At 38.8% G+C, this 24,104-nt stretch overlaps 1 protein-coding gene across 2 annotated transcripts in view; it reads right to left on the bottom strand.

The window, feature by feature from the left end:
- LOC121503430 (vesicle-fusing ATPase) overlaps positions 1-21,231 on the bottom strand; it is a 59,299-nt gene extending 38,068 nt beyond the window's left edge. Inside the window, exon 1 of one of the 2 annotated variants that reach the window (XM_041777844.1) lies at positions 21,107-21,231. In XM_041777844.1, the coding sequence (XP_041633778.1) occupies positions 21,107-21,118 (12 nt within the window). In that variant the 5' untranslated portion in view covers positions 21,119-21,231. The remainder of the gene's footprint in view (positions 1-21,106) is intronic. The other variant, XM_041777843.1, reaches the window with a different exon arrangement.
- Between the last annotated feature and the right edge of the window lie 2,873 nt (positions 21,232-24,104).

Genomic DNA, 24,104 nt, shown 5'->3' with positions numbered 1-24,104 from the left:
GCCTTCCTGTGTTCAGGTCCAGTTCTGTGTGCAGACTGAATTCGGTTTTGGCCAAAATTTTAATCGTTTATTTGACATATACTTGAAGGTTCTGGAGAAAAACTCTACCAAATCAATAGCAACCTTAATTGCTATTACATACGCATTCAGGTTTAGGTGTACCTCAGCATTTGGTCAGTTTAAGTAAAGGTACTGAGAGTCTAAAATGCAAAATTTTAGACATTAATACAGGAGATATCAAAGATATCTTACCTAAATATATCCCTAAGAAAGGTCTTTCTAAGTCGAGAGTGAAGTCAAACCCAGTTTAGTTTGTTGTTCTCAGCTCTGTGTTCACACAGACAGAACAGCACTTCCTTCAGCTACTTTGAGAGGCTCAAACAGGTATCATACAGGTCTTGTTTCAAATGAACCCCCTCCCTATCCAACAGATAACCTTGCCACCACATGCCGAAAAGACAAGCCCAATCCACTCAGGTATGCAGTATGTAGAGGCATGACAACCGAGATTTATCATAATAGTGCAGTTCAAGAAGAACCACCAGCTTTTCCAAATAAAGAAAAGACTTTGTTTGATCTAAATTACTTCAAAGAAACAAGAACAAAATCCAATTTGGGCTACCTATCCAAACTCGAAATCAGTTCTGCTAACAGCTGCACTATGTTTCGATCTGAGAGACTGGTACTAACGTGGATCATGCACTAAAAGTTGTATGATATAAACCTTAAACCACATAGTAGCTCAGGTTTAGCATAGTATCTTCTTAGTTTAGAGGGATCATTGTTGTGGATGTTTTATCAAGTCAAAACTGGGGTGGTCGCGGGATGCTTTCAAAAAAACCAAAGAGAAATTTTCAAGGATTTAATGTGGTGTACCTTATCAATTAATTTAAGAAAAAAATCCTTAAAACAAGTTCAATATGAAATAAAAACATAGTGATAAAGTAAGATCCATGCTTAAACGTAAGTATTGTGTCCACCTATTGTGGAGCTGAGCATTTTGGACACCCCATTGCCTATGGCTCAAGGGGGTAGTAGGGTTGCCATGAGCCTCTGGGTGTGCTGTCCCATGGCCCAAAAAACTGTTGTCAGTCTTCAAATGGAAAGGCATTGACAAAAGAGGTGCCGTCGAGCTTGACCTTGTGACCTTTACTGCCAAGTGACACAACTGTGTCAGCATGTGTCGAGCGTGACTCTGCCCCCCCAGACCCGGGTTATGGTTACCTGACAAGCCAGATGGATTTGTTTCACACAAAAAAAAAACTCGGAGGGTGATTGGATGAACGTTCTGTCTGTCACATCTTTACAGGCCAATCAGAGCAACAAAACATGTGACGTTGTAGCTGCTACCGAGGTGCGCATGCGCCGCTACCAAGGAATAAACGCCATATAGAACAGCATAATGCGAATCATGGTGACTGTAGACGTGTCAGTACCTTAGACTGTAGAAAGAATCAGTCAGTACATGACTTTTGTCATTTTTGAATAGAAAACAACTCAGTGCCTTTCTTTGTTCTTCTTTTAATGAAGAAATGTTGTCAAGTTCTGATAAAAGTGGCGCTTTAGCAGCATCCACACTAATGTCTTCTGCCACAGTTGCACTGGCCTCTTGTTGCTGCTTGTTTACGTCACGACTCTGCTGGCCTGAAAGTACTGCCCCTTGACGCTGACTGGTCCTGTCACTTTCTAACTGGGCCCAAATTGGTCAGACAGGAGCTTTGTAAGATGGATTTGCCAGTGAGAAACTTTGAATGATGATTGTCCGATTTCTGTCCAATTTCCTCCACGTTACTGTATTTGCTCTGTCAGGGTCAGATATATATCCTGAACTGACTCTCTCCTTGCCTGACTGCAGCTTGTCTGCAAAGATGATAAAAAGACTTTTTGTAAGATATACTTCAACAAAGCACTCCGTCTGTGTTTGGTCTTGACTACTGTTATGAGAACATCTGATGTCCTTGAGGTCTTCAGAGGGGACTCTGGCACAGGTTTTACTTTTATTTCCTTCAAGAGTGCGTTTGTGTAGCAAACTCTTTATATTTACTGCCAGCTTGAGTTATATGTGCTCAGAAAGGCTAAATTTTCTTCACTCCTTCTCACCAAACATCCTCTCCAGCTACACTTTCAGTTAAATCTGTTGACCAATACTCTCTGCACTTTCTGCTTGTAAAGGAATAATCCATCCCAAGGTTAGAGACCATGTTTCTCTCTGCTAATCAATCGCTGGCCTCATTTCAGAAAACCCAGCCCATATCAAGGATATTAATTCTCTCTCCCATGTTTCTAGTAGCAGAAGCTGGATAATGAAACAGTCACACCAAGCATCACTTCTCCCTTCCCTTTCTAAATATTCCTCCTCTGCCAACCATCCTATTGAATTATTCATCCTGTTTTTCCTCAGGGGGTGTATCTGTTCGGATCTCTGCAATCGATGGTAACATAGCTGCTGCATCAGAGCCAAGGATAGCAAGGTATCTGAGGCTCCCTGGTGAGCTGGACTGCAAAATGACTCCTGAAGATGTTCATACATTCTGGTTTTCAAAATAGTGCAAGTTGTGTTCTAGGACTATCATCTTATTTTGAAAATGCTAAAACTCCAACTTTCCCTGAGATTAAAGGGAACCCTGCATAACAAGATATGATGGCTTTACTAGACTATTATTAGTGTATTTTTTGTTGTACAAAAAAAAAAACTGACATGTAAGCAGCCACTGTTGTGCAGGAGGGAGGACAGGTAGATTTTCAGCAAATCAATACACATTTGTTAAGTCTGTACTAGTAGAGATGGAAAGACTTTGATCACTTGGGAAAAAAATGATTTTGCCAAGGCAGCACTCAAGAAAACTAATAAAAATGGTAATTAGCCACTTTATTCAATTCTTACTACTTAATCTAATGAATCTGAGCCACAGAGCTCAGTTGAGTTGAGTTATATTGCCAAACAACATCTGGGAAATCATTGCCAAACCAATTTGTTGCATTAACTTCCATGCCAATAAATTTAAAAGCACTAAAGCTTTACTTTCCCATCCATGTGACTGAAATTTGAGCCAAGCACAGCAGTCAAAAATGCAGCTTCTTTTGTAAACCTTGAAATATTTCGGCGAAATATTTTAGCTAACTAAACTGCTCTAAATCAGCATTGATCACTTCTTTCAGGCATGGAAATCCAGCAGTCAGCAGGTTTGATATCCACCTTCAGAGCACATTATGAAATTAATAAGCTGCTTATAGGAGCAACTCAGCCTTCAATTTAGTAAATTCCACTAAGTAATTCCTTGGCAGCCTTCTGTTGAAGACGGCATTAAATCAAGAAGGTTTCAGTGCATGGGCTGCATCATTTTTCATTAGCAGTAGAGGGGCTTTCCTCTCTTCTTCACCTGATAGAACTAAGGATGTTTTAATCAAGAGCTCTTCATCAAGATTCATCAGAGAATTTTGTCAGATTTTTAAATCCAATGATAGTTTGAAAATATTCAAAAGGACAGGCATGAAAGTATTTCAGCCCTTACTCAGCCTGAAACTCTAACAGTTACATATAGAAAAAAAAATCAAATTTCTCTATATCTTATTAAATAAATAGCCATACGCAACATATATTCTCCCACTTTGATATGATTCTAGTAAAAGTCTTCTATTGATACATAGTTTATTTCATACAGCAAAACCCACAGTGCTGAAAGCTCAGTTTTGAACATTGCAGAGTTGATATTAGTGTAATTTTAACTCCATTCTGAGGTAAATGGCCTTCAGTGTTGGAGTTATTTGATGGTGTTAATTAGAGGTGTTAGAAATATCGATACACTGATATATCACAATATTTTGTGGCGCAATACTGTATCGATATTTTAAAATGCAGTATTGATATTTTCTTAATAATTTGCTTTGTTGGTGCGGTAGTTTGTGGTGTTATTTCACCCCCTGACCACTAGTTGGCGGCAGGCACCGCCAGCTGGCAGCAAGCAGTTGATTCTTCCCTCTTCTCCTCTGCTTAGACAACAAGATCACACAAGATTTCCAGTCTGAGTGAGCCGGTTGCTCGTGCCTTGTGTCTACACAGCAATGCAGCTTCTGCTGCATTCGTAAGATGCATGGACTTATTTTGGCTTCCAAAACATTAAAGACGGTACAGACTCATACAGGAGTCAAATCAGATATGCCACGCCAGAGTAAAATACTTGGACAACACCTGACGCTAGGCATCAAAGCAAACTGGCTAACAGCTAACATGAAAGAAGCCTGAAAAAGGTACCGCTGATTTTTACTCATGTCACCATAATTACCCAGTCAACACTTTGTTTATTGTGTAAGAATCTGTGCCATCATGGTGTCGTTAAGAATGACGGAGGGAAAACCCTGCTTTCAGGCCAGTTCCTCCCACTTTATAAATATTGTTAACATATTTGTGCATTTCACACAGAAATTTGTCAGAAATGTTCTACAAACAACAATGTCTCATTTAAAAACTGATTAATTTATCTTGAAATGTGTTTATATGTACTTGTGCTAGTTAGATTAACACTGAAGTGTGCTGAAGTTAGCTATAATCACTGTTTTTTATTTGTTTGCAGTTTATCTGCTGGCCTAACCTTGCAAAGCAGATGGATTTGCCCGTTTATGTGCTTCTCACTGACGAATCCATCTTGCAAAGCTCCCGTCTGAACAGTTTGGGCCAGGTTAGAAAGTGACAGGACCAGTCAGCGTCAAAGGGCAGTACTTTCAGGCCATCAGAGTCGTGACGTAAACAAGCAGCAACAAGAGGCTGGTGCAACTGTGGCAGAAGACATTAGTGTGGATGCTGCTAAAGTGTCACTTTTATCAGAACTTGACAACATTTCTTTGTTATAAGTAGAACAAAGAACAGCATTGAGTTGTTTTCTTTTCAAAAACGACAAAAGTCGTGTACTGACGTGTCTACAGTTGCCATGGTTCGCGCTGTTATTTAGTTCTCTATGGAGCTTACTCCTTTGGTAGAGTCACAGGCGCACAGCTCTGTAGCGGCTACGTCACGTGTTTTGTTGCTCCGATTGGCCCGCAAAGATGTGACAGACAGAACCTTCATCCAATCACCCTCCGAGTTTTTTTTCAGAGGCTCTACCCTTTCCCAAACTCTGTGTATGAGTGGTTTTACAGATAGATGTGTGAAACAAATCTAACTGGCGTGCCAGGTTACTGCTGGCCTAAATGTGTCACACAATACATATCTTTGCATCAGGTTCAAAATAAAAACAACAATAAACAATAAATCCATAGATAGATGGACGCTATCTTAGCATCAGACTGTGAGATTATGAGTACCAATCCCAGGCCATCATGCAATAAATAAAATGCACACATGCTGGAGCACTGCTTGTTTCCATAAAATAGTTTTTACAATGAATCACGATTACTTCAGCATGATATCTTTATTGGAAATGCTCGTAGCTATATATGGCTGATTATAGGCCCTGTCATGCTGCATTTTAAAGGGGGTTATGGTGCCATCCATTTACAGTTTAAAACTACAGTAATGTTTTTTTCTTACATACACCAATAATTACTCTCCTGACTAGCTATGTTCTCTTCTGAGGCTTTTTGATGTGAAACCATCTTGCCTGTTGTGATTTCTATATTCTACTTTTTTTTTTTTTTTGGTTGCAAAGCCACTCATCTGTGAACGGCTACAGTAGAGAGCAGTCAACAGTGTCCTTAAAAGGTCAACAGATCCATCAAGTGCTCTTAAACGCCTGAGTGTCTCCACGCCTTTTAAAACACAAAACACCAAGGACAGCCTCTATCTGTGCTGACCAAAACCTTCAGCAAATGGACAAAAATTTGGCAGATGTGAGCCAAAAGTGAGTAAAAACTGACCCTTTCATTAACAGGCATTTCCTCTGAAACTGCACACAACGTATTAATATACTCTAACTTTACCTTGTCACGGCTGGGCTATTTGACCTGATATGATAATAATGTGTTCACGAATGGAGTTATAGTTCACTCTGACAATTAAGCAGACAGGTGAAACTAATTACACTGTTACAGTGTCTGCAAAGCAGCAATAAACAGACTGAGATTATTATAAACCTTACTGTAAATAAAAGTGGACCTCCTATAACAGGACTGTTGAGTTAAGTCATAACATGCAGGGCTAGGTCAAAGCAGATGTTAATGGTTGCTATAGATTTCTCTCTGTCTTAGCCATGTCCAGTAGATCTGAGGTCTTTCCTCATACATCCTGGCTAATCTGCAGTCTGAGCCTGGCAATTAGTAGTTAACCCATGTTTGGCTGCTCACAATGTTTTTTCTCCATTTAAGGTTGAAACAACACAAGTCTTTACCACCATTTTTGTAGCTAAGCAAGTGCAAACATAACTAATATCTTTAAAGGTTAAAGGCGAATGAGAAAACTGACACCACAGTAAACAGGAAAACATCTTTGAATTTCTCGCTCTTTATCTCGTCTCTCCTTTTATAATCTGTAACAAAAAAATCCAAGTGTTGCCAGAACAAGTTGGACTGTTTCTTTGACAGAAATTCTGAAAATCACCCTGGTAAACTAACTAATGATGTGTACGATTATCTGACTAAATGGTTAATGTCATCACCTTCGCTGGTTGACATAGGATTTGCAAGTCAGATAAAATATTTTTAATTTTGTTATTGCAGGCCAAAAATGCCTGTCAGATGCAGTGCCTAAGGCTGGCCATACCAGGTGACTCTCAGATCTGAATGTGTTTTTAAAATGTGGGACACCACAGACATAAGGACAGTTTCGAAGGACAGAATTTTGTGCGCTGGGCGACTTGACCAGACTATGAGACTACACACCCGCCGTCTACACTGACTATCTCACAGTGAATATTTCCGCACACGTGATCTCACAGAAACTCGTGCCATCAAATGTGACTTCAGAAGGAAAACAAACATGGAGGACAATGTAAAACCTTAGCTGGCATGCGTTAACCTTGCAAAGCAGATAGATTATTGCCAGACTCCAAGTCTTTTATCAGGCAAATCCATCTTGAAAAGCCCCAGTCCACAACATTTGTGCCGAACCGAACACTGTTTGGACCAGTCAGCATCATTAGAGGAGAAGAGGCGGTAGCTACAGGTGGGCTCAATTGTTCTCGAAGCTGTTTGCAATGGCTTCCTACAATGTGGTGATTAGCTCATATAGAGCTCTAGTGTAGCGTCAGTTTTACCAGAACTTGACCCCGTTTCTGCATGAAATACAGAATAAAATCAACGCTCAAAGCTTTTAAAGATGGGGAAGATGTTTTTGCTCTTCTGATGACCTGCTTTGGCATGAGTTTTTGAGAGTTTCAAGGAGAAAGGGTTAGGGCTACTTTAAGTGGTTGTATACAACGGCTGCTAGTTGAGTTATCAGCTGGGACTAAGCCACAGTAGCAGTTTTGTTAGAGCTGGACAACATTTTTTTATTAAAACAAAAGCAGAGAGCGACACTGAAAGCTTTTCATGATGGAAAACATGCTTTCACTCTCATGCCGGTCTGTTTCGGCATGGGTTTGCAATCATTACAGGTGGGGTTTGCCAGTGTATCCATTAGCAACAGTATTAGCTTGGCTCCTGACCAGCCATGGCATCAATTTTATTCACAGAGAAGCTCCGCCATCAACAGTCTAGGCCGGGGTAACCTGTCAGCTCAAGAGATGCACGTGTACAACCTCTGATTTGCCTGTCATGAGTGTGAAAGACAGAACGCTCCTCCAATCAACTTCTGAGGATTTTTTTTAAAAGTCCTGCCTTTCCAAAACGCTGTGGATTTATGAAACAGTCTATCTTGCGTGTCAGGTTAGGCATGCAATACAGTTGCAGCAAAAATCCAAAATCATGGAAAGTATTGTGTGAAATTCTGGCTGATGTAAAGGTACAGATTTCTTGTTTGCGAGCTGGGTAACATATGGATGGAGGCAGAGACATGTTTGATAGTTATGATTCAAGGTTGGGGAGGCTCTGACGTGGTAAAATGATTGTTTTGACACCACATCTTATAGGCAAATAATCATTTGTGACAAACCTCATATGGGACACATCTTTCTGATCGTCAAAGGGGAAAATGGCCTAAAGTTGGGTTTAAAATCATGAAGTGTGTGACCAGCCTAAGCTGTACTGCAGCTGTAGCTCTGATTAATTGGTCTGTTCTCTACGTTTTGCTGCCCAGATGTAAACCAGCACCATGGACAAATGGCGTTTTGTAGTACTGAGCAGTTTGACAGCATTTTAATTGAGTGAATGAGGATGAACTTGCAAGTAGGCTGTTTCAGGTTGAACTCCCATTTTACCACTATCTACATTCTACATTCAGACCAGTTGGCCAGTCTAAAGTAGAAAAAGCCAAAACTGTGCTCAATTTTGGCTTTTTCTACTTTAGACTGGCCAACTGGTCTAAATGTAGATCCACATCTGATAGACTTGATCTGACTAGACATGAAAAACAAATGTGAGACTTGTATGGTTTTTTAACTCTGTTTCTGTAAAGAATCTGAAAAGGCACATTTACCCAAATGTTCAATAAATGACTGAAAAAATCAAAATACATTTAATTTAAAATCTAGCAGAAGTAAAAGCATGGTTCAGCACAGCTTTATTACCTCCATCACTGTTTTTCCTTGTTTAATTCTTTAGATGGATATATTAGGACAACCTCCCCTGAGCCATTGTCTTTCATTTCATTTAGTTACTGTCTCAGTGATGGAGCAGCGTCAGGCCCACCAACCCCCACTCACTCTGAAGGTTGCTCCTAAACACTCACACAACCTCGCACAAAGACAGAAACACTGCGTGTAGGTGTGTGCGCATATGTGTGTGCTTATGCATGTAGTGTGTTTGCTGGTGTTTCCATTTAACAGCAGTGTAAATGTGTAGATGTGTGTCAGTAAAGTGTGTTTGTTGTGTAGGCTGCCCCACAGCAGAGGACGGCTTTCTAAATATAGCTCCAGCTCAGAGCTCACAGAGGAAGGTCCAGCATCGAGACAGCCGGGGATTAACCATTACTCTCTCTGTCACACACAAAAACACACAAGTAAACACACCCTTCAAGCACTTTCCTGGAAACATGCGTGCATTTAGTCATGCAGGACACATGTAATACAACAGGTGGTATACATTTGATCCTTGAAGATAAAGCACCCTTAGTTTATACATCTTGAGTGTTGAACTTCTAGACAAAAACATGAAATAATCTCACCTGTGCACAAAGTAAAGGTGGGCATGCCAAGAGAAAATGGCTCTGGGAGTGCCACTCACATTGCTTCACTCAAATTTTTAGTTGGGAAAAGACCTTTTCCCTAAAAAATACTGAATTGAATAGATCTTTCGACTGATCATTTAAATAAAAATCTGCAATGAATATATGGTAAAACGATTTAAGAAAATTATCTTATTGTGACTTTTTTTTTTACCCAATATTACGACTGCAATTTAATATGCGATTATTTCTTAAGTTCTTCATCTCATGTATTTTCCAATTAAAACAAGCAATAATTCATTCTAAACTGTAACCAACACAGTATTAGATTAAACTAGGGCTGAACAATTTTGAAAGAATATCTCATTTTCATGATTTTGACTCATTTTGCAAATCGGATATTATTAAAGTGCTTATAAAAAGTGTGCATCAATGTAGTATAAAGACACCTGGTTAATCAGTATTCCTGGCTACCATTACACCATGAAGACAAAAGAACACAGCAACTCAGAGAAAAGGTTATTAAAAAGTATAAGTCAGGGAATGGACACAAAAAATGTCAAGGCCTGAACATCCCCTGGAGTTCAGTTTAATCCATCATCAAGAAATGGAAGGACTAATGGCACTAGAGAGAGAGCCCACAAAGTCTATGACTGCTCTGAAGGAGTTATAAGCTTCAGCAGCTGAGATGGGAGAGACTCTGCATATAACAGCTTTATGGGAAAGTATCAAAGGGAAAGCCACCGTTGAAAAAGAACTCATATCAGATCTTGACTAGTGTTGGCCAAAGGCATGTTGGAGACCCCACAGTCAAGTGGAAGAAAGTTCTTTGGTCTGATGAGAGTAAAATGGTACTTCTTGGCCATCAGACAAGACACTATGTTTTGTGGCCACCAAACACTGCCCATCACCACAAACACACCATCCCTACAGTGCTTGTTAGTGAATTGTGCACATTGCTGGAGTGGGCAGTAATGGTCAATTTGGAAAGAGTGGTTGAAAGTGGGATTTAGAAAACAGTCCTGAGAGGGGCTCTGCTTTAAAGCTCATGTTTTCACATTTCACTTTGGTTTTGTTTAATATAATAAGTGATAAATGTTAAGATTCTCAAGACAAAATTAGCAGAGAGAATAGTTAACACTTTGTCCACAGGGGCACTGAAATCAATACAACTGAAATTCCTCCACATTGGAGCTTAAATCAGTATTGGGATTTTATATTTCACTTGCAGTTGCAAAGGTTAGATTAAAGCTTGTGCTACTTTGGGTACTTTTCATATCTAAAGAGGCATGGTGTGTCTTTCTAAAATTGTTGAATGTGAATTTCCAGGGTATTGGGATTCACAGACTGAAACAGCAGACAATAATTTTAACAGAGTGGCTCTCTTAAAGGCATCTTTTCAAGTGGATATGAGCTGAAAAATTCAGGACAAAGATAAGCTCCTGATCAGTGAAGCCTATTATTACAATACTTTTATACAATAAAGCTCCTGTAATGAGTTTTTATCTGGTTATGTAACGGACTGAAATGGATACTGATGCCTCTTAATGATCTATGAAAAACCAAATCACCAGGAAGAGGATTCATTATTTCTGTAGTTATTTTATACATCTGCATATGCTGACGGGGGGTTAGGGTAAAATGAGATGATTAAAAGCATGCTTCAGAAACCTTTTTTTTCCATGCTGAAGTTTTTCAGTCAAGAAATGCACATTCAGGGGTCTATTTTGGGATTAAATTGTGTACTGTATAGACCTGTTTAAAGGCTCATTTATGCTCTACATTTAAAATGCATATGGATGAACTTTTCGGTCTGTATTCTGTGTTCATCACAGACTAAACAAAGTAATACCACCACCAATTGTGGAGGCTGTGTTAGGCAATGCAACCAACAGGTCAGCCACAGAGTAAAACACAATGAAAAAGAATCATTTGAAAAAAAGCAGGAACTTAGTCGAGTTTTCTGAGAAAACATTGGCAAACATTGAGAGAGTTGTCAGAAAATACAAACACATCAAGCTGAGCAGAGGACAGACCGTTCTTTCTTCAGTCTATAGGACAGACGGAGCAGAATCAAAGTAGCACAGTGACAAACGGCAACCTCTAGTGGATTCGTTTTTCAGTGTCCACTCCAACATAACAGACACTTGCAAGTATGAGGGTAATGACAAGTGCAAAGTCTGAAGCACATGGATATATTTTTGTACATTTTGAGAGCATAAATGAGCCCTAAAGAGTAGTTACAAGAACAATGGCTCCCTTTAGCTTTGCTAACCATAAATGTAGCTAACTTAGCAATGCTAGCTACTTAGCTAATATTACTACATTACTACTCTACTAAAGCAAGGTAGCTCTGTTAGCTTTACGCAAGCTTTATCAAATGTGTTACACAAACGTAACTATGTAGCTTACATATTTAAGTTAGCTTTAGCAAATGTAGTATAAGCTAACAACACTTTAGAGCTTTGTTAGCCTTACCTATGTTAGCTACATAGCTATTTTACTTGACTAAAATATAAGTATAAGATCTGCAAAACTGTAAAAGGTGTACAGTCTTCTGCTACATTACCTATGTAGCTCATATTGCTAATTTAGCTTTTTTAGCCTTAATGTTAGCCATGTTAGCTGTGTTAGAGTGTTAGCTTTTTCTGTAAGCAGACTGTTTACTTTACTGAATGTTTTGTAATTAGGTCTTGTAGGTCAGGTTTTTAACTTTTGGTATCCCAACCCTTACCCTAATCCCACCAGAAGTTTACTCTGATTTTATTTTGAAAGTTTAAGCTTATATTTCTGTCCTGACGGAGGCAATGTGCACAGTAGTGGAGTATTGGAGTGTCTTAGGGAGTATTTCTGGAAAAAAACAATTTATTTGGTGGTTGTTCTAGGCAAGTATGGCTTGATGCGTACTGTGGCAACAAACTACAGTTTTCTTTGTGTGAGGAGTGAGGAGAGATTAAGAATGAGGCGAAGCCAGTGCCAGTTCTTAGAAAAATAACAGAAACTGTGGGGATGAGTTACATTTGTGTAAATTATTCCATTTGCAAGATTTCACCAGTTTGTGGAGAATGATACTGGAGTTTTTTTTTTAAATTGAAAACAGAAGAAATGATGTGAACTAAATGCAAATTCAGTATTTTTAGGACTCATAAAGAGAAGTCATTTTCTTCTCTGCTGTTATAATGGTGTGAAAATTGCATTGAGCAGATGATAAGAAATTTACCATGCCAGCTCAAGCCCCTTTACTATTCCCCATTTCACATGTTAAAAAGGATACCAAAACAGAAAGCTGTACAGGGAGAGGATGACTAATGCTGAAATATTTACTGCTGTTTGCAGGGAGGGGCCTGTTTGTCATTTGCAGAGCCCAGCAGAGGCAGTCTAACAGCCCACGACCTTGCCAACGCAGTCTCCTGCATACCCTTTTAATTTGGGCGTGGGTGCTGACACAGAAGCAGCAGCAGAAAAAACAAATAACAGGCTCCTGATGAAAAGCTGCTGGGAGAAAGGTGACTGAGAAACAAAGAAATAAAGCGTAGTAGTGAACTGCTAGTTTCATTAAAGAGAGAGAAAGAGAGACCACTGAGGAGGAGAGACACATCAGGAGGGCTGTTGTCTTTTATGGCCCACTCGCTCGTTTCATCTCACAACAAGGCATCTTTTATCATGTTTTCTTGTCTTACTGTTGAATACATACGCCAAGTTCTTTCAATTTTTTTGACACAATTACATCAATCAGGTTGTCCTTGAAAACAAAAGCACCTACTGAGCTTCATTCTCCAGCTGAAACCATCTATCAGAGGCTCCCTCAAATTAAAGTCTAAAGTCTACATTTTCAGTTTGAAATCAACACAGCCTTAATACAGAAATGTTTCACTGGTAACTCTTTAGTGCTCACACTACACCTGTCTAACTCAAGTGAAGATGTTTACCTTTTCACTGTTACTTAGTGCAGCACTGAAGAAAATATTTGTGTTCAAAGATTTTCCACTCTCCAAGTGAAACAAAATAACATGCTTTTCTCTGACCAAACAGAAAGCAGCTGTTTTCTTTTAATAAATGGGGGACAAACTTCTTTTACCCCATTGTCTCAGATGCCAGCTGCATTCATTTGATATTACGCTAAGTCTTCTGTTAATATGGTCTACAGTAGGTTAAATTTGAACATTATTTGCATTCGTCTTGTTTCACTCTATAATCCAGCAGCTTTGTAAAGGGCCAGATGGCTTACTGACCCTTCTTACTCCTCTCTGACCTTAAAGTGCATGGCCCTTAAGACAAAGCCCTTGAGTGAATCTGTTTAAGTTTAACCATTTAGGAGAGCAAATCAATGATGCATTATTGTCTGATCACACAGAGTAAGCCTCTGTTTAAGATAGAAAAATTCACCACCTACATGCAACTTACAGAGTCAAAATTACTAGCCCCCTTAAGAACTGACGTTTTTGTTGAGCCATAGCTCGAACCACTGTTGTGCAATGGTGTGCTTTGATTTTGTAATGTTCAAAGTTTGTAATATCAAGTTCAACTGAGGGTTAACTTGCAATTTAATCACAGTATAAAAACTTCAGTAAACGTTTGTGCTGTCACTTGAGAAAGCATCACAGCAAAGAGAAAATAAATCAGTTTAGACTTGAGAAAAACAATTGTTGATGCTCACAGAGCATACGAGCCAGTGTTCATCCAAGAACACCGTCCCACGGTGAAACACGTTGGTGGAGTGTTCTGTTGTGTGGCTGCTTCAGTGTGACTGGAACTGGGAATCTCAACAAGTTAAAAGGAATCACAAAGATCTGGAAAGAAAACTTCAAGCAGTCAGCAGCAAACCTGGGTCTGGGTCGTCACTTTGACTTCCAACCTGACAATGGCCCAAAACATACGTGGCTCAAAGCACAAAACCCTGACTTGAATCCCACTGAAAATCTGTGAGGGAAAACTGAAGACCAAGCGGTTCATGCTAGAAGACCATCAAATCTGGAGCTTGAGAGCTTGGCTAAAGAAGATTGGCTGCATTCCTCAGGAGACGTGTCTGAGACTTAATGAAAACTACAACAAATTACTTCAGACTGGTAAAATTTACTAATGGCATTGGGGGGGGGGTAATTCATTTCGACACTGGTCGTTTTTGTGTGCAAAATAAAATAACGTAAGCATCCAAAATGAAATTAGGATGTTTGGAAAAGCTGTGTTAAAAATTCCTCACTCGGTTTGGCATCTTTGTCTCAATTTAGTATATAAATGTTTACTAAGCTGACAGCAGACATAGGGGTCATTTTAACTTAATGCATCAGCTGCATGGTGAAAGGACCAAAAATGCTACTCATTATGCATTTTATCCAAAGTAATCAGATATAATGTTAGCCCACAACATGCATTTCCTCAAAGTGGAGAAACCTTTTAGAATTTTTGATGCTGTAATTGATATTTTTAAAGTTCACAAAATGACTACAAAAACTGGAAAAGCAGTGAAAGTTTAACACTTGAAATAGAAAAAAGCCTAGCCAAAGATCAACTTGAGAGTAGACATACCAAAGTGTTTCTGATTTAGACATTGGTGATGACTCACATAAGGTCAGATACAGAGTCAGTGCCAGAGGCTCAGAGATAAAGCTAGCACACATCTTCTTCTTCACCTACTGAAAGCTTTCCAGGCAGTATAATCATGAAGCCCTGAAAAATTCATGAATGCAATTGACAAACAGACGACTGCTGAAAGGCCATCATTTGCTTTAAAAAGGGAGAACAGGGGAGCTTATTTACAACTTTTTTTTTTTTTTTTTGGATAAATCAGAAGTGCCACCTTGATTAGACAATGGAGATTCTAACCCACAAATATAAAATCTCAATTTAAATATTCAGGTTGACACTACAGTAATAATTCTTTCCCTAAATGCTGCTGTACTTTTGACCTTTTATGGCAAGATCTTCTCCAGTCTGATTTTGATTTCAGCGTGTTGTCATACTGTGGAGCTGTTTGCTTTACTCTGAGTTACTCTGACAAGCTGTGCCCAGCAACAGTGCATGCTCCGCTGGGTAAGAGGGGGTGAAGGGTGTATGTGTGCCCATGTGTGTGTGTGTGGAGCATCAAACATCATGCCGTTGGTCTGTTTGACTCATGCTGCATGACCAAGAGGAAGAGTGTATCACAGCATCTCCCCTGTCCATGGACACACATACAAATTTGATACATTATTAAAATGATTCACACAGTGGACGGTTTGATATCCGTGTTCATATATGCATCTATGTTGCATATAAATGCAAATTGTATCCATTGCATAAGTTCAGTCCCCTCATATTAATCTCATCTGGTATGAGCCTCGTCTGTTGATGGAGGACACTGTGGGAGTAGTGATCATTTGAAAGAAAAGCTTCCCTGCATATTGATAAAGCTCAGTGGCCTCATTTCAGTTCCATCATTTTATTCAAAGATGGATGTGGACATACTGTGTGTAGTAATCATTGCAAATCTTCCCATGGCTCACCTTGCCTTGCCTCAAGGCACATCAGTGTGCTCCCACTCAGCATTTGAGAACCACCATGCAAGTGTAATAGCTACAGTGACAATATTCTTGACTTCAAAACCACAGAAGAACATTGTTAACTTATCAAAAACATGATTCAAGATTTGGTAAACAGTATCCCCCGTCCAGATGCAGCTAAAATATTCACTAGGTGTGATCTGATGATGCATGCGGTTAGCGGTTATATATCAAATTAGCCAGGGCAAGATTTATGAGTCAGCTAAACTAATTACCTAGCATTTACACAGGTCTGAAATGCTCTTTTAAAACTGTAATGAAGCCTCCCGCCACTAGTAGTCGCTGTAGCTTTAGTAAATGGCTGCTGCCTTCCCATTAAAACTTTCCCATAGCAGTTAGCTTGACTTAAACCTAAGAAGCTTAGTGGTATGTCCTGTGAATAGCATAATATGACAGTTTTTGAACAGAAAATGGAGATCAAAGTCATATATAGGCTTTTGAAGGTTGTACTCATGTAGAACTACTCAACCAAAGTGATGAGTAACCACATGAAGTACGATATTAATCCACAAAGAGGAACAAAGGTTGACAGAGCTAGCTGCTAACTTTAGCTATGCTTGACTCATTAAACCAGGCTAACATCACATACCAACTGACATGACAATCCTGTTATGAATTTGACAATTATGTAAGCATTTTCTCCTCTTTAGACGATTCAGTTACACACAATTTGAATGGGCATTTTAGCCAAATTTGAAAATGGGAACATCCATTGGCTTGTCCTTAGCTCTTATTCAATTTAGGCTAATGTCAGCAGCTTTATGATTTATAGATGTTTTCAGTCTCTCAACCATAGCCAGGGCTACTCAAGACAGCTCAGTTTTAGCCTAAAACAGAAATAATGAAAAAAGATATCACTAATAATCACTGTATCCATGTCATTATAGCGTTACAAAAGAAAAAAAAAAAACTGGCAACACGAGAGCTAACTCATTTTTTCTTCATAAACAGTTTGACTACTAGCAATGCTTACTTTTTGCTAACAACATGCAGCTGTATGTGTGTGTATCAGTTGATATCAATTAAAGTCAGCCAACATTTTTTTTTTTTGCTTATAGCTGATGCTGTAATTTTGAAAGCTAGCTAGCTAGCGAGTGCTCTGCATATGGCTGTGTGCAGATGTCAAGTACTATTGAATTATAAATAAAGTATTTGATTGGAAACACTGAAAATTTAGCTAATGACAAGACTTTAGCTTAAGCCAGTTCAATAAAAGCTAGCTAGCTGCAGTTGGTGTTGTGCATGCAGTAAATGGATCTCAAGCTCTAGCTAAAAAGAAGTTGGATGTAAACAACAAAAAGTCATCTATCCACAGATTTTTCAGTTTAATCATTCAGCTATGCTAGTTTTAAAAGCTACAGCTGATTTCTTATTTAGATAACACTATTTATGTAGTTCTAAGGAAATATGGTCACAGTCTTTACCCTGATGCAGCCATGAGGGTTTTATTTGAACCAAAGTAGAAGTATTATGTTTATGTTTTTACAAATAAAAAAAAACAAATCTGCAACACACCAATTAAACTGCCAAGTAAAAACATGCAGTCATTAAAAAGCAGTATTGATTGAGTTCCCTCAGGTGTTGAACCTCATCTACAAATCAGCAGGATGTCAGGTTGTTCCAACGCAGCAGTGGGCAGACCATTTAACAAAATGCTGCTGGTGTAGTCTGTCTGGACTCTGCAGTAAAATTAGACTCTGGCAGGTCAGCACTTCCCTCCAGCTTCATGCTGATATTTTTTATCCAGACAGAGTAAGTGTTTTCTCTTGAGGTGTAATAAAGCAGCTCCTTTGATATGAAACACACACAAGCATCCCAGAGCTCTTACAATGGAAGTACTTTCCTCATGCCATGTATTAACCCCTAAGAGGCTCTTCTACATGTGCTGTTGTTCACGCCTTGCTTGAGGTTATGAAAACTTTGAATTGCTTTGACTCCAGCGTCACAAACACACTTGTGCATAAAGGTACATTATTTACATTCACAATGCAGAGCAGCATTAGCAACATGAAAAATTCTTGCTGCGTAATCCTACAGCTGTTGGCAACTTCCAATGACTCAGCATTGCTCTATGCACTATGATGTCACACTGAGTTTGTAATCAGACCATTTAGAAAAATAACTCAAAAATCCTTTAAAAAACATGAAATAGATGATAAACAACATTTAAAAAATGAGGATTTTGAAACTACAGTCCACATTTTGACTGAACTTGTTTGTTTTAAGGAGAACACAAGAAGAAACCACTCCTATCTCTGTACGTTATACGTAAACTTACAAACAGTAGTTTAGCACAAACACTATAAGCTAAAGTGTCAAAGCAAAATTTCCTGTTTGATGTGTCCCAACATTACTGCTTTCTTCCCTAATGTCATTTAGAGGGAGTTACAAACAGCTTTCAGATGCGTCACAGTTACCAGTTTTTGGTGCTGCATTAAAACCAGGTCTTGGAACAAAAAATAGAAAAAATATATTTTTAAGTTAAAGTCCCAGAAAAGAGATAAAGAAAAAAAATCTTGATTCAAGGTTTGTTGTATGACATGCCACTGTGTTACGAACCATCAAGACAAATTTCAGTCATAAAAAACATCTCTAAATTTATAACATTCAGCAGCAAAATCACAAAAAATGAGGCAGTAAAATCTGCTCTGGGATGGTGTGGGCGTGTTGGTTGAATGAGCTGAAGCCACGCCCACTGATGAGAAATATGATCCTCTCAGATTTAAAAAAAAAAAATGCTTTTGATCAGAGCACAGCTGCCTGGCTCTGTGCCAGAGCAGAGAAGCAGAAGTTGGGGATTAAATTTACTGTTTTCTGGTACAAATATCTCTTTTATGACACTTTAATGACCTGTAGGCCATCATAGCTGACAGATTTGGGAAATTTACCTCACAATGAACAGTGCTGATATACTTTCTCACAATTCTATACATATCCTTATACTGGATTCATTATATGATTTATCATGTTAAAACTTTCCACCTTTTTTTCAGAGAAATTAGCAGGGACAGGTACTCAAAGTGGCAGTCATCACTCGTTCACTGCACACGCATTTTTAAGCAGCAATATTCTAACTGATTTAAGAAATACAAAAAATGTAAGCCAATAATAAGCAAGCTGCATTACAGCATAAACATCTGCTTTATGATAGCTATGGTAAGTTTTCAAGGGACATGCAAGTCAAGAGGCAAGATAAAAACATAACTCAAAATTGCAGTTAGCCCATGATGTTTATAATGACACCAAAATGAAGAAGACTAGGAAAAAGATTTGTAAAGTAAGAGTAGCGTGTTATTAAAGTGACAGGAATGTTAGACTCGTAGACAGATCTCTACATGGAGTCATATGTCACTGTTAGCTCTTTTCTCTCAGAGTGGTTGTGTGTTTTGGTCTGTGGAGGAGTTGACAGCAATGACTAAATAAAGTTTAGACTGTCTCCTTCATTCTACAGAGCTCCATGTGTATGTTCTCTACAGTTTATAGCCCCTAGTTACATTTTCATATCTTGTAATGTCATGCAGAGCTGAGATGTAGAGAATAAAATTTAAAGCAGGCCACCTGCAGCCCCTTGTGTGATGTTTGTTTTAAATGGTAATTATGATCTGCGACCATGTGAGTAGGGCGGCACGGTGGCACAGCGGTTAGTGCTGTTGCCTCACAGCAAGAAGGTCACTGGTTTGCTTCCCGGTCTGGGCCAGGGCCTTTCTGTGTGGAGTTTGCATGTTCTCCTCGTGCACGAGTGGGTTCTCTCCAGGTAATCCTGCTCATTAGGTTAATTAGTGACTCTAAATTGCCCGTAGGTGTGAATGTGAGCGTGCCTGGTTGTCTGTCTCTATATGTCAGCCCTGCAATTGACTGGCGACCAGTCCAGGGTGTACCCCGCCTCTTGCCAGGGATGACAGCTGGGATAGGCTCCAGCCCCCCCCCCCCCCCCCCGCGACCCGGAATGGAATAAGGGGTATAGAAAATGGATGGATGGATGGACCATGTGAGTACTCAAATACTGAAAAATTCAGTAAAACCCCATCCCTAGAAATTAGACTAAAATAATGGCACAATTTTCCATGATGCATCCTGTTGGTTTGCAAACTGTTTTTTCTTGTGTCTACCTACTCACCTCACGCCTTCACCCCTACTTTGAAACAAAACACATTTTAAATCTCAAAATCTTCATTTGCTTCCTTCATGTATATTTGCCTCTTTTTGGCAGACAGAGAAGCTAAAATCAGATGCTGCCTTCTGCTGAAAAAGAAAAAAGTAATGTGAAGCTTAGGCTACTTATGTCAAATTGATTCACATCCATATTTGCATTGATTTTTGATTGTTTTGCGAGGTTTGGTTACATCCCTACCTGCAACCTAAACAAAAAAATCAATATTCTATCTTTGCAGTTTTCCATTGGGTAAGTGTGATTGACAGATAGGATCAGTAGTTGGGAGGAGAAAGGCATCTAAATGTACTTTGAACCTGCCTCCATCAGGGATAGAAACGTATGGTGCAGCAAATGCAGTTTCTGTATTGCCCAACCCTTAGTCATTGATGTATGAGTTTCTGCGGACACTACTTTTAAGATGCAAATAAATCACCAACAAATAGTAAAAATGAATGAAAAAATGACTTCAGACTGCAGAGAGACCGTCGATACACACTGGTAAATTAAACCATTATCCTCTACATTGTAGAGCTTGTACTAGGACTGATAACAGACTTAAGGGGCAGGTTGACACTGGTACCTGACATTTTCCTTCCTGTAAACATCGACAGGTTCCGCACAGCCATTAAATAGAAAATGTGCACACAGACCACTGGTCAGCCATGCACTGCTCTGCTCCACACTGCAAACAGACTGCAGATAGCAGGCTAAAGCTGCAGCGGTAAACCATGTTGTTACCACAGATTAATCATCGAATGCATGCTAACATACATGATGCGGGCTGACTGTGAATGATTTTCCCCTTAGCTTTGCTTTTCTCATAAAACGTCCGCTCCGTTATTCTACATACAGAGCTCGTGAAAGCTTGTGTGTGGCCGCTTTTTACGCAGCTCAAGGACAAGCATAGCCCAGGATTAAGCAGCGATACTCCCAGAGATGGTAGCGGTTAGCAGGCAGAGAGGATCAGATATTAGAGCTGTTATGCAATATTAGCGGAAATGACTTGTTTTGGCACATGGCAGGGTTAAAAAGCTGCTACATCATGTGAAATAAACTCTACATTCTGCCGTCGCGGTGACATTCAGACGGTAAAGGTACCAAGACTGCTTACATTTTGAATTGAGAAAATGCTATCTCGACATTTTATACCCTGGATTTGTTTTCATCATTTCCCATGTACAAACACGATTATATTGCAGCATCTAATAATATATGATGTCTTACCCGGGCCGCCATCTTCACGGTTTCTTGAGATCACGGATGCTGCTCGGGTCAATGATTCATAGGACAGCGGGGACAGTGAGCAGAAAGGCTCGGCAGCAGATGGGTTTATAAGCAGCACAGCACCTTGCTCTGATTGGCTGGTTCAAGCGGAAACGTACAGACAGGGGTGTCACTATTAGCTCACGTGCGATTGAGAAGAACCATCGTCTTCTGCCGTGCGAAGAAACTCACGTGGCACATCGACAATAGTAAGCAAAAGACAGATGACTTCTGGCTGTCTGTGGTAGCACTGTGTTTGAACGTTTTACAATTAGGCCTACTTAACGATGTGCATTATCAAACGTGGCACGTGCTCTGTCTTTAGACTGCGCCGCTCTCGGGTTTCTTCGACAACAAATGTGAACAGCCCAATAATGTGTCAATAAATATGACTACAAAAGGGAGGAGGAAAGATTTTTTGGTCATTTTCTCATCTTTTTACAAGCCAATTGTGTTAGGTTTGCCCTGAATAATAATAATAACAAAGAAAATCGACGATAATTTGGGTAAAAATCTCTCTCGTCACTGTTCAGCACCATGGACAGCGCCCCCAGGCTCCCACTATCTAAATGCATCTGAATTGTCGCACAGCCGAGCTTAGAATATGTTTGGACAGAAAAAAGGTGGAAACATCTGGATGTCAGCCAACAAAACATTCAAAAACATCACATTTACAATGGAAACGTTAACACACAAAGAGCAGGAGAGAAGATCACTTACAGAACACTGTCTGTTTGCCCTTTTATACATAAGTGTAAAAACTTATATAGTTAAGTAGTGGGCAGTCTGCTTACTGTTTCTTTATTTTGTAATAATTTGTCATTTATTAATAAATATGACCTTGCCTTTTCCACATCATATTGGAGCTGTGAGATAAACCCTTATAAGCTGAGACCAGATTACATCATGACCCAGATTTGTCAGCTTTACATATCAGTAGATCAAGTAAGCACGTAAAATGCCATATCTTTGTGTGTACATTTGCAAGTAAAAAAAAAGGAAAATCTATAAAAGCTAAGCACTAATGTTAAAAAGTAATAATGAAACAAGAAAGTCAAAAGTTTGAGACAGGGAGTCTTGATATATATATATTTAGAAATCATGGAAACTAACTTTTTTTTTCTCTTTTAATATACCACTGTTATAAATGCAGTGCTTGATTTTGGAATACACATTTAAAGAGAGCCAATTCCTTCTACTTGACTTGGTTATTTTTAGAATAATACAACATCTGTTCAGATGTTGATCTACTAATTTGTAATTAGGATGTGAGAATAATCTCCTGTCTCAGATGAACCGTATGCTCCTCTTTTTGATCAAAACTTAGCACAAAACAAAAAATAAATTACAAAAGCATCCTACCAAAAACGTTTTTGCACACTCTTTACCTTTTGTTAGTTATTACTTTATGTAAGATTAGGGAGAAATATTGGTTCAAATGTATTATCACAATTAAAAAATACTAGCTTTGCCATTTTTTTTCCATGCATGCATGAGCTGGATTTCTTGTCAGAAGTAAATCCTGCTCATTCAGCAACATGGAGAGCACCTCCCACAGAGACGTTAAATTGTCCTTACAACATTATCCACAGCCTATTGAAACTAACATGTTTTTTTTTTTTTAAATATTAACGGTATTACCACATGAAAATTATGTATAAAGTTTGAAAAGAAAACAACAAAATTATCATTTATACAATGCTTGTTTTTGGAACACACATTTAAAGGGAACCAATTATTTCTGCTAAGCACTAAGTTTTTTAATTATACAGTATATGTTCAGATGATAATCTACTGAATTTGAATAAGAATGTTATAATAGTGTTATGATAATCACCTGTCTCAGGTGAACCCCATTGTCCTCTTTCTGATCAAAACTTAACAGAAAACAAGGGGTAGATTAAAAAGTTTTTTACTGTAACCCTTTTTAACATGAACATGAAAACATGAATCCCATTGTTCTGATTGCTTATTTCAAACTCAGATTTTATACAAAGTTTATATTGTGCTGGTTATAGCATATAAATAGGTTCTTGGCAAAAGGCATACTTCAAAAATGTCAATTCAAACTTCATACCAGCTCAGCAGTCACATCTCTGCGACAGAATTATTATGGGGTCATTTATGTTGCTTTTACAGTATATCAGTTGAATATTTGGGATTCCACTGTAACTCACAAAACCATGAACTGTTTTAAATTGAGGAAATGGGCAAAAGAAATCCTTTTCTAGCAGCTCAGTGCTGCCTCGCTGTGGTCAGGCTAAGAACTGTCTCTGCAGTGTCATGTCTTGTGTATAAAAAAAGAAACGGTAAAGGCCATGCTTGTAAATGTTTTTATATAAAGTACCTGTAACAGTTGATCAAATTATTCTTATTTCTCACATAAATATTCATACATCCACATAGTAACAGACTGCAGCATCAGCACTCTAGTAACACTAGTAGCCTTGACTTTTGTTCAACAAAGATTCTTCTTTATACAACATGATTCACAAATGAAAAGGAAGGAAACTGTAATAAGTTCATCATCATTTTCATAAGCTTCATATGTTACACGATAGTTTTTGTCTTGTACGTGTCGCAAGAGAAAATATGGCACATAGTTATGAGTGACTCAACGATGAGAGCATGTAGAGGAAGGGATACCATCGACCAATACTTTCCCCAGTTCGATTAAAAGTTCACTCAGAGGACAAGTTACCTTTCTTTACTTCTGTCCTGGCTTCCTTGACTCTTTTTATTGTGTTTACACTGCTGGTACAACAGGAGAAGTTGGAAGCAAAAATAAATTCTCAGTACACCCTTTCTTTCTTCATTTGATACAGTTTAACATTCAAATGATATTCAGTACTTAAAATGTAACACTTGGATATTTGGGGGGAGATTCTTACCTTTGGGCTTTTTAAACTTACAATTTAGGTAAAAAAAAAAAAAAAAGACTGACCATTTGCTAAGCACC

Source organism: Cheilinus undulatus, linkage group 21 (genome assembly GCF_018320785.1).
Source record: "Cheilinus undulatus linkage group 21, ASM1832078v1, whole genome shotgun sequence".
NCBI classification, from domain to species: Eukaryota; Metazoa; Chordata; class Actinopteri; order Labriformes; family Labridae; genus Cheilinus; species Cheilinus undulatus.
Note: the sequence above shows the minus strand (reverse complement) of the source record. Positions and strands in the feature narration are given on the sequence as shown.